The sequence below is a fragment of the Gymnoscopelus braueri genome (genome assembly GCF_963280865.1).
Source record: "Gymnoscopelus braueri genome assembly, chromosome: 6".
In the NCBI taxonomy this organism is placed as follows: Eukaryota; Metazoa; Chordata; class Actinopteri; order Myctophiformes; family Myctophidae; genus Gymnoscopelus; species Gymnoscopelus braueri.
The window spans coordinates 10,659,084-10,671,164 of NC_137607.1; the positions used below are offsets into that span (position 1 = coordinate 10,659,084).

At 45.1% G+C, this 12,081-nt stretch overlaps 1 protein-coding gene across 1 annotated transcript; it reads right to left on the reverse strand.

Annotated features, from left to right (window-relative positions):
* Positions 1–847: 847 nt before the first annotated feature.
* Positions 848–1,330, reverse strand: LOC308086770 (cytosolic iron-sulfur assembly component 2B-like; the record flags this gene model as incomplete). The annotated part of the gene is made up of 1 exon (XM_080430420.1): positions 848–1,330. One exon carries the CDS (start codon positions 1,328–1,330, stop codon positions 848–850), a length of 483 nt encoding a protein of 160 aa, XP_080286546.1.
* Between the last annotated feature and the right edge of the window lie 10,751 nt (positions 1,331–12,081).

Consider the following 12,081-nt stretch of genomic DNA (forward strand, 5'->3'; position numbering starts at 1 on the left):
GGCGGGCGGACCACGTCTTCACGCTCCTGCCACTATGACTCAGCCACAACCATATAAGTAGTTCCCAACAGTTACGCCCAAATATGGTGTGTGTTGTCTAACTTCAATGAGTCATCATGGTATCAGGCGCAAACGGAATGGCCATATATGGGCATATACTGACATCAGCAATCTCCATATATGGGTATAAAAGGGAAAAGGACTGACAGAAACAAAAATCTCCATAATGGGTATATTGGTCAGATCAGCGTTGTGACGTAGGTGTGAGGGCCAGGGAGTCTAAATGGACCTTTACGGGTCTGTAACTCTGATAGTGTACAAATGGACCAAGTCCATCTGGTTCCATTTGTACAGTATCCGAGTTAAATTAAAGATGCAGTAAGTGCTTTTCTTTTGTTAAAATAAGTCTTAAATAGCTCTGTTGTGATGGTAATTATTGCTGACTCATGTTCGGTAACATGAGTCTCCCGTCTCTTCAACTATTTAGTAAACAGAAAAAACATGTTCAGGACGGGATACCTATTTTTCCTGATGTTTCCAATCGGAAGAGAAAACATACAGACAGAATAAATAAGTGGAATTAGAGGTGATGACAAATAAATGCGTAGACAACATTGATACAGGTCATTGAAATTAAAAAGGTTTGTGAACCACTGCTCTAGCCCATGAAAACCGGGAAAGCATCTGTGTCATTTGAGATGTTAGCGTTGGCTCTTCAAATACTAGCAGATGTACAAGCTCACAGCGCCGCACTTCGAGCTTGTACATCCGTTATTTTTGAATAAATTCGATTAACAAAAAACGTTTGAGAACTACTGATTTAGAGGGCACATTTGTGATGGGTTGATCACCGGTGCTTGTCGGCGAGACACTGGTTGACCACCTCCAGGATGTGAGAGTTCTCCAGAGCCGCCGCCACTCTCTCTTTGTCCGCCAGCTGCTTGTTCAGGTCGTCCTCCGTGTCGTGAGTCCCCGGAGCGACGCCGACGTTGACCTTGAACCTGTCCGGCAGGGAGCGACGCAGGCGGACCGCGATGGACAGGCCGATGAGCGTGGCCATGCTGCAGTGGGGCACGGTGGGCGTGAACCGAACCTCCACCGTGTTGCCCGCGTCGTTCACCTCGACTCCGGACCGCTCCACCACGCCGAGCTCCTCCAGAGACAGCTCCGGGTGCTCCGGGTCGGCGATCGATCTGATCAGGTCGAATATCTCCCAGTCGTCGAATAGGTCGCACGCGCCTTCGTCTCCGTCGGACGCCGTCACCGGCCTCTCTGCGGACCGCTCGAATATGTGAGGGTTGGCGTTGTTCAGCTGACGTTCTACGGCCATTTGAAATAATGAACGCAATTCTAACTTGCTTGACTTTAAACTTTGTGCACAACTGGTGGTCTGATGTAACACTATGTGACACAGGGCCTGCTCTATGACGTCAACACTTTGACATCAGTGCTATTGTCATTAATCATCTCCATAATAGGGGGAAGATTCAGCCCAATATGTTCTCCATTGACTTCCAGTATAAAATGGCATTTCAAAATGTTTGAAATAATAGGTTACATACATACCATACATACCCATTATGACATGCCCAGAATAGGGAATGGTATGATTTATCTAACCATGCCAGTTGTCTGAGTACCCGTTGTATCAGTTCTCGCCCTGATGAAGACCTTAACCGGTTAAACATGTTGGCATTTGTTTCAACTCTAGTGCTCGGATCTCTTATTCTTCTTCTGTATACCTGTTGTACCCATTTGTGCTGTCAAGAGTGCTTAGAAGCTAGCCTATGATGTCAGCAATAGGTCGCAAAATTGATGACATCAGGAATCACCATATATGGGCATACAAGGGACACAGACGGGGGACAGATAGAGATTTGCAGATTTATATATAGTTCCCGACAACTGCTGATTCAATTGACTTCTCGTTCAGCACTTTATTCCCTCGGGTTACAGGTGATACACACAACAAGTTTGAAGTTGATTGGTTCTCGGGATACCTGTGGAACACAGCGTGGCGAACAGAACAACATTGACGGAAACCGCATTTAGATTGTTGTTCAGGTTTACAGCAGCTAAAAGTTTGTGCAGTTTGCGAACTTTATTGACAAACATCCCAACAAAGCCATCGGCAATCTCGTTGAAACTATAATGCCTCGAAAGAAGAAGTCCTTCATAGACAAAAAGAAAGCACTGAGTTTCCACCTGGTCCACGGAAGTCAGAGGGACCCGCTAGCCAGGAACGAGACCGCACCCCAACATGTCCTTCTCCAGCCAACCAATCGGGTGGAGATGGAGAAGCGACGAGAGGAGCAGAGGCGTTTCGGCGTGTTCTTTGGCGATAATTACGACTACCTGCAGCACCTTAGGGAGCTGGAGAAGGCCTACCCCTCAGACCTCCTAGACAGAGACACCTTTGACCTCCGGGATGAAGGAGGAGAAGAGGAGGAAGAGTGGGACATGGACCAGGCCATGCCTGTAGCTACCATCAGCCTCCCTTCGTCAGTGTTTGCTTCAAAGTTTGAAGAGGGGTACGTGGGACTTCTGAACAAGGCCGCTCCCAGTTCAGGAGCCGGGTTGGACATGGACCCTGACCTTGTAGCGGGTATTGACGATGACTTTGACTTTGATGACCCAGACAACGTACTGGACGATGACTTCATCACCATGGCCAGTGATGTAATGTGAACGGAGCTTTGGTGGGGATTGGGATGATGATTCAATGATGAGCTTGACCTGGGTTCGAGGAAAGAGGGAAAAGCAGTAGAGGCGAAAAGAAACCCCAAAATGTTATGTATTTGGCCATAGACCCCCATCTGAAATGGTTGAGTGCCAGGGTCCCCCAGAAGAGATTTATGTAAAAAAAAACAAGAAGAAATTAAAACTAGAAACGGCAATCGGACACTGCATTCATGATTTGAGGCATTTTGCTCCAAAAATGTGTTTAGCTAAATTAGACCTGCTGGTGGCGCTATAACAGGCCAATGTGAAAAGGGTGTCATTTCTTCCTCGGCCTAGTGGGAATGTGCGTGTGAAATTTCACGGAAATCGCAAGCTGCGTTCATGATTTGAGGCATTTTGTTCAAAACGGACCAATCCTGCAAACTTTGGAAGCCAACCTTAGCCAATGAGGATGGAATCTGGAAAATCGGACAGATCAGGGTTGATCACATGACTATAGAGACTGTGTACCGATTTGCATGACATTTGGAACAAATCTGTAGGAATAATATAAAAAAAATGGGTTTTGCACAAATCGGCCTCCTGGTGGCTCTATAACAGGCCCATGTGAAAAATTGAGGCAGAGGTTCTGAATTGGCATCGAGGGAGTGTGTGTGCACAGTTTCGCAGCGACCGGGCCAACGGTGCCGGAGATTAGCTGCTAAGGGACGGACAGGATGTAACGGGACCAAGAAAGATACGCTGCTGGTTCCAACTGGTGTTACACATTTGTTTTATTTTGTTTCTTTTCTGCAAAATAGATATTTAACGGTTCAGTATCACTCACTGCCTCTGAACATTCTGCATGTGTGTTCTTCACTGAACAAACTCTCACTGACATTTTTAGCTTGTAATAAGATCAAAATCAAATTACTAAATCCAAAATATAAAATATAACCATTACTCATTTCCAAGTCACAGTATAAACATTCACATTAGTTCACTTCTTCCTTCATTCCAAAATAAATCACTTTCCTGTATAGTATAACCCAATATTCATATAACATAACATACACATTACATAAAATCACCATATCATCACAGAAGTCACAGTAATATATCTTACTCCAGCCCAACTTAGCACACATCACTCAATGCCCTGTCATGGCTTCTGCCTTCTGCTGCAGCTACTAGAGGCAGGCCCCATGCTAGTTGCTAATCATGGCTACCTCACCCTGCATATTTCCCCACCAACCTTACACACAGTTGAAGTACAATCCCAAGTACAATCCTACTATAAATCATCCCATAACATAATCCCCACATCATGTGCATTCCCAGTAGCCTATAACCATCTCACCTGCAAAATAGATATTAAACGGTTCAGTATCACACACTGCCTCTGAACATTCTGCATGTGTGTTCTTCACTGAACAAACTCTCACTGGCATTTGAATTCACATGAGAGTTCAGTTCACATGAGACTTCACACAGACATTCTGTTCCCAATCCCAGGTGATACTTCGCCATCTACTGGTGATACACTAATAATGAACTCAATACAAAAAGAACCCTTTCCTCACAGCAAATCATCACATCCGCAAAATGTATGCAAAATTACACTTTTACATTGTCAGCAACTATCTTGTTGCGCCACAAGGACACACGGACACACGGAAGGACGGACGGACGGACACACGGACGGACAGGGTGTGAAACATACTCTCTCACAATAAAGTGGTTAAAATGAATGTGACGCTATATTAACACATTTTGCTGGGGACCTGCTGGGGACCCCCTGGAACCCCCCAAGGACAGCACACTTTGAGAACCAATGCTCTTAAGCATTTGATTTATTTGATTTATTAAATTTATTTGATTTATTTGATTTGCACAACATTTTTTTTATACATTTACAGGACATGTTAGTTATTTCCGAGGGAAACATTATGAGATAGTTGTTGTGCCGGTGAGTTAAGAAACCCTGGGGGGCTTATGTGAGAACCTCACCGTTTACATTACATATAATAAGAGTTTATTTAACATTAAAAGACAAACAGAAAAAACTAAAAACTAAAAAGAAAATATAAAAAATATATACATATACCTATGATAAAGGGTCTAGAACAAAACAATAAAAGTACAAGACTGAGCAGAAGAGACAAAACAAAACAAAACAAAACAAAAACAAAAACAAAAAGTAAAACAATTATGCTGTTACTATTCATGTAGCCTCGGAAACCCATGCCTTTACTATTCATGTGAATATAAGGATTCAATTATTTGGAAGCTGGTCTAGTTTTCCATTTGGGTATTTCATTTACTTATTAGGCTTCTTTTATAGGTAGGTACTGTAGGTAGGATGTGGTAGCCACCAAACTGAAATGGGCATTCCATAATGAAACTCCTCTGTACTTGATTGCCAACTGCCCCCATTGGTAGTACATAGTGGGACGTGCAGTTGGTTTGCTTGCCTGGTTGTTACGCATAACATAGCGTAACACAGCCAAACACAGGGCCACTCCTGCAAACTTTAGATGTCAATCTTAGCCAATCAGGATGGAATGTGACAAATTCTGCCCAACCTTGACCTGTTCTTGAAATGTTGTTACTGCTACCTGGCTTTAGTAGCTGTTTTTGTGTGTGTGTGTGTGTGCGTGTGCGTGTGCGTGTGCGTGTGCGTGTGTGTGTGTGTGTGTGTGAGCGCGCGCACACGTGCGTGAGTGCGTGCATGTGTGTGTGTGTTGGAGGTTTTGGCCCCTGTTTAAAAAAAAAAAAAAACATTGCTTATTTGCACCAAGTGGATTTGGTTTTGTCAAAGAAATGAGCAGACAAAATGTAAACTGGCAAACTAAATGGGGGTACTCGCCTGATGAGGAACATTTATTTTTGGTTTAATTGAGAGCTAGACGGGCCAGGGAGACCCCTGTTATTTAGCAAACATAATCCACCTGTTTCCGTGGGAAGTTACAGAGGCAAAGGCCTGGTGGGGGGCATATACTGTGGAGGGACAGGAAGTAGGAAGTAGCAGCTTAGTGTGTTTACATTTGCCAGCAGAACATAGCTGTAGCTGGTCACAGGTCGCATAGCGATTCTGACTCCGAAGACATCTTTTATCTCAGCTTTTCTCTCGCTTAACGTCTCAATGAGCTCAGGGAGAACGTGTGCTGCGCGTGGCTGTCATTACAACCGGACCAAACTAAACAGTTGGCTTAAATTAGAGTGCTTCGTCCACCAACCAAAAACTAAGTTAGAATGTTCTTGTCAACGATGGTATCAATTCCATCGCATCCCAAAGGACGCCGATGCGAAAAGAAGTTGGCTAAGAAACTTGAACTTAAAAAAACTCCCAAAGCTGTGTATGTATGTTAATTTCACTTCGTGGACAAGAGACCGACACGGGACAACCCATATCCAACGCTACTGTTGGGTGAGAGACCTCCAGAGGAGAAAGTATCATTGAGAGACATTTAACGGGTAAGATGAATTTCTACGAGGCATTAAAATAAATCTGACCTGGCCTGAAATCTATTACAATGTATTTAAAACATGCTATTGTAAACACTCAATGGTAGGCCTGTCTGATTATGTGTTTGATCTACATTTCATCCCAGTCAAGCGATTCAACCTATCGCAAACAAAAAGTTGCAATGCATTTCTGATCACAAACACATACTAATCTGTCATTTGTAACGTTACACACAGGCGCGCTGTGCGTGTGTGTGTCTCTCTCTCTCTCTCTCTCTCTCTCCCTCGCTCTCTCTCTCTCTCTCTCTCTCTCTCACACACACGCAAAGCGCTAGTCTTTTTTTTCTTCTCCACGCACATTGCTAAAATAATGGCCTATTTCGAGGTGCAAGCAACTCTGTAGGCCATTATTTTCTGAAACTTTACAGAGGTGACAGATCTACATACTCATAGTACTGCCCTATACGCCACTTCACGAGGGCTACTTGGTAATCATTCCATTGAAACTTAGACCAATGGAGACAGGCCCCAGTTGTATTGGAAGCCTTGACCTTTGCCCTCACAGAGTATTCCGCTAGTCTCGAGGGTCTGATCACTCTCGGGCCCCCACCAACTCAGAGCTCCTACCCCCTACCACCTCACTCCGGCCCACCGCTCACCCAGACCGACTCAGGGCTTCATACAATTCACCACCACAATTAAAATAAATCCTCCTGGTCCCTGAACCCTACACGCCCTATCATACTCATGGGAGACTCTAACAATAAATGGCTACCCAGCATCAAGGACATCAGAGTGCAGCTATATGGAACCACTGGCAAATCTAGTTAAACTTAACAAGCCCCTTTCGGCAGGATCACCGGAAAGGGGCGCTATCTATAACTTGCAGCTTTCTTTGGAGACAGCCCGGATGAACCAGCACCCTTTGTCAATAGATCCGATTGGGAACCCCAACCCTCCCAAATTCCCGACCCCATCAAAAAACTCATTCGAAATAACACGGATGCCATCAGGAACCTACCACGACCTCCACCCGAACCCCACAACCTGACCCGTGAGGAGGTCTGAGCCCTTAATACCCTAAAAAAGGACCGCCAAATTGTCATAAAACCAGCTGACAAAGGGACAGTCATAGTTATTCAGGATAAGGCACAATATATAGCTGAGGCGGAAAGACAATTAAACATGACAGTCTTTTGCCAAAAAATACCCCAACCCAAATTAACAAAAAATACCCCAACCCACTTACCTCATTACAGCAGGTAAGATCCAAGAGATCATCCTCACCCTCGACATTCCTTGGGGGTGACGGCAACCCAAAAATCCATAATATATATTTCCTCCCCAAGATCCACAAAAATCCTTCCTCATGGCCAGTACCCCACACCATCCCCCCAGGCAGACCTATAGTCTCAGATTGTGGCAGCAAGACCTATAGAATTTCCGAATACATAGACCACTTCCTCAACCCACTGTCCATCCTCCATCCCAGCTACATTAAGGATACATATGATTTTGTCACCAAAGTTAGGGCCACCCGTATAAACCCCGGGGATTTCCTTTTCTACTTAGACGTTGACTCCCTATACACCAACATTGAGGCTAGCCAAGGTCTAACGGCAGTCCGCAAATGTCTCAAGCTCCACCCCCAATTGGACCGCGCTGACACCCACATTTTACAACTTTTGGAACTGTCCCTCAAAAATAATGAATTCGAATTCAGCGGCCAAACTTACCTCCAAATTATATACCTTAAATACCTTGACGATGTTTGGGGTATCTGGCCCCATACAGAGGCGGAGTTCGAAGTTTTCATGTCCACCCTCAACAACCAATGTACATCCATCTCACTCACCCATCACTTAGACCCAGACAGCATGGACTTTTTAGACACCACCACATACAAGGGACCAAATTTCCACACCACAGACCAATTACCCACAAAGGTTTTTTTCAAACCCACTGACACGCACAGAAACCTTATCCGTGCACACAGTGCAGCAAGAAATACTCTCGGTCATGGGATCTCAAGCAACACCAGCGTGTCCACACTGGAGACAAACCTTACCACTGTAATATATGTGAGAAGAGATTCACTTTGTTACAGATGTTGCAGAGACATATTCAGGTCCACACTGGAGAGAAACCTCACCACTGTGAACAGTGTGACAAGAGGTTCTCTGAGTTACATAAACTGAAGACACACCAGCGAGTCCACACTCGGTTGAAAGACAAACCTTTCCAATGTACACAGTGTAGCAAAAGATTCACTGAGGAACTTCACCTGGGTATACACCAGCGTCTCATCCACAGACCAGAGCGTCCACAGACTTCCACAGACTTGGTACACTGTACACAGTGTACCAAGTCATTCACACAGTTATGTGACCTGCAGCTACACCACAGCAGCTGCATTTACACCACAACTATATCACATGCTGACTCAGATGTGTTCTAGACGGTGTAATTAGGCAACTTTCTTCCTTCATAGTTGCTCAGCATACACTCACTTGCCTTCAAAGAATATATGAGCATTTGTAACTTTATGGATGATTCAAAAAACACGTTGTAGGATGAATACAGCCTTCTCTGCGTCTGGACATTAGTGAAACTTGGCTCAGTTCAGGAGGTGGAGTTCACCTGACCAAATGGTTTATGGTCAGGTGTCCCTTGTCCCCTTGTTAATTGTGGAATCCTATCCGGCTGCAGTTCTCCAGGACCGCGTAGCCTACCGTAAATCAGCTTTGTGTGGCAGAAGGACACTGTCAGGCCTAATGAATAATTTATGTTGAGAGTGTCACATGACTTATCGTAGAGGATGACTCATATATTTATAACGGTGTCCTGCTTGACTTCTCAAATCATATTCACACACACACACACACACACACACACACACACACACACACACACACACACACACACACACACAAGCACACACGCACACACACATAACCATGCATACACATACAGTATTACCATGCAAATTAAATAATTTGTAATTCTCTTTAAGCTTGTAATTAAATTAGAATATAGTTACTGGCAAAAAGCAAAGGGTCATTAAAATTGGTGTGGCCAGGTTGTAAACAGTGTCAGATTACACTTGCAAAAGCAACTTGGAAACCAGGAATTCCACACAGCAGAAATGATCTGGATGAGTCAGAGGAATGACGGGAATTCTAATTCAGCGATCCTGTACAGTATTTGCTGCCAGTAGGGAACAATAGTTCAACTTTCACTTTTGAGTGACATTCTCATTCCAAACCTGAGTCATTTTGTCTTTTCAGCATGATTGTGTGCAATTGCAATAAATCCAGTCCAACCGTTGCAGCCAACGCGTTTAGCTGTCATTTACTCAGATGTGAGACGTCAACTGGGTTGTGGTCTTCAGAAAAGTGATTGATCAAGAACACTAGTAGGAAGGAAATGGTTAGAACACTTACACTTTACAAGCACTATAAACCATGCTTTTTTTTAGTAAGGTCCAGCATGTTTCCTGACTGCAGATGTTGTCATCTCTCCTGCCAATGTATTTCAGAGAAGTGTTTTGGATGGAGAAGCATTTTGAATAATGCATTAAAAAATGTGCTACAGGAAGGCTGGCTCCATCCAGTCATATTTCTGATGTGGAGACGTTCCAGAAAAGAAACCTAATAAAAAACACTACTCCAATGTTGTTTTGTTATTACATTTTTTTTATCTATTTCTTGCAGAATATGTTTATTGGATTTTTATATAGACCTACATATATTATATAACACAAACAACACAAAGTAAAACAGCTCAGCCATGACATGACAAACAGAAAGAGCTGGTAAGAATATAAAATAAACAAAAGTTATTGATACAAAATCCATTTTCAACCCTAACAACCCCCAAGAAAAACTAAACTAAAATGCAAACAGATGAAAAACCAAGGTTACATACATACTTCAGAGCTGATACAGAGGCAGGATAAACATGATGAGGAAACCCCCTTAAGTATGGGTCCCAAACTTCATAGAAAGTGTCCATCTTAGAGTGCAGCATGTGATGTATGCAATCTATAGAGTAAGATGATTTGTTTTAACATTGTTAGAGTTGTTTTCATAAATTGATGTCATAACATTATTTTAGTTAGTTAGTTTAAGTTTTCATTTTCATTTTCTGGACAACATAATTTTGTTTATATTACTATTTAAAAAAAAAAAACGGCATAGTATGACATTTTTGTAAAAAAAAATTGACAAAAAGTATTGTTTTACAGTCCGCTTCTTAAAATGTGAAAATAACTGGTGGATTTTAGAAAAGCACTACTACACAGGAGCAGCTTCCACCCCTCCCATACTTTCAAGGGCCTAGTCAAATCCCAACTAATCCGTTTCCATCGCATCTGTACCCTCCCAGAGGAGTTTGAGGTAGCTACCAAAACCCTCTTCACAATCCTGAGGACCAGAGGTTATTCACGCACACTGTTGAGACAGGCTAAAACCTCCTTCCTGAATCCCAAAATGCAACTCCCCGGCCAACTTCTCCCCATCATCACCACTTTTAATCGGATGGCGGTCCAAGCTAATCAGGCCCTAAATGCAGTTGGTACAATGTAAGTTCAGGAGGGAAGACCACACCGGATAACTATCTCCTCCCCCTCGTAATCGCCTCCAATCTGGCCGATATCAACTCCTCCCAAGCTCACCTGCTTGCGATGGCGTTGATAACAACTCCTCCCTTATCTCCTCCTTCCAAACTAATCAAGGGTTGTATTTATACCAAGCCATGCCCGCTCCCATTCATGCTCAATGTTTCTTGCAAGAGGAACACGCACCAAAACAAACGACAAAAACGTAATTTAAAAAGCGAAAATACCGCCGTACTACTCACCACCAGCAAAACCAGCAGCATGGAAGACGATATCAACAATTCTCTCCAGCTCATGGCCTCGGACGAGGAGGACTTCTCCAATGCTGATCCTCCCGTCCCGCCGACAACATCACCACCCGAAACATCCAGCAGACGATTGCGATCGGCATCCACAACACCCGTACCTTCGTCTCTCTCCCGGACCCCGGTCGAGCTTCGCCCACACCCACCACCACCCACCTCCACCACCCGAACGAGCCGACAACGCACTCGCCACGCACCCGATTGTCCCGGTCCATACTCCCGCGCCGCTCGCTCCACCACCGCAGCTCACTCCGCCACTCCAGCTCGCTCCACCACCCCAGCCCCACCGCCCACCAGGTCAGTCACCCCACCCATTCGCCCACCATCAGAATGGACCGTAATTGGCCTCCAGAAGGCGTTGCGAGACAAAAATGTTCTATTTTCCCGTGCCGCTCCTAAAGCCACATTGTATTCATTACTCCAATCCGCTGTGTTAGTGAGCTCCTCCCCTCCTGGTCCGTCGCGTCAGCATGACGTCGGACCAGGAGGCTCGAGCGTCGCGTCACCACACCCCGCCCCCGCTAAAAAAGCAACACAAAAAACAGCACGACCGGCTCCAGCCCCCTCCCCCCACCCCCACCACCACCACCAACAACAACATTTCACAGCACCCATTAGCCAGACCACTGACTACCATCACCACCACACCCAGCCTAACCCCCACATTGACGTGTCTCACCTCACTGCTGTGTCTCACCTCACCGCCGCGTCTCACCCCATCGCCGCGTCTCACCCCATTGTCATGTCTCACCCCTCTGTGCCTGCTTCCCCCCCCATGTCAAACATTTTAAATGTTTTGTCTTCCCTGTGCTCGCAGGCTGCACTCCTATCAAATGTATCCTCACACCCTCCTCCACCCCCCATTGTGTCTAACCTCCCTTCCCACCCCCCCCAACCCCTCCCCCCCCCCCCTCCCTCCTGTCTTCCCTCCCTCATGTCTCACCCCTGCCTAACCAGGCGCTAAACTTGGCAGCCCACGCCCAAGTGGCTCACCCCTCCCTCCCCCCCACATTTGGCCAAGGCTACCAG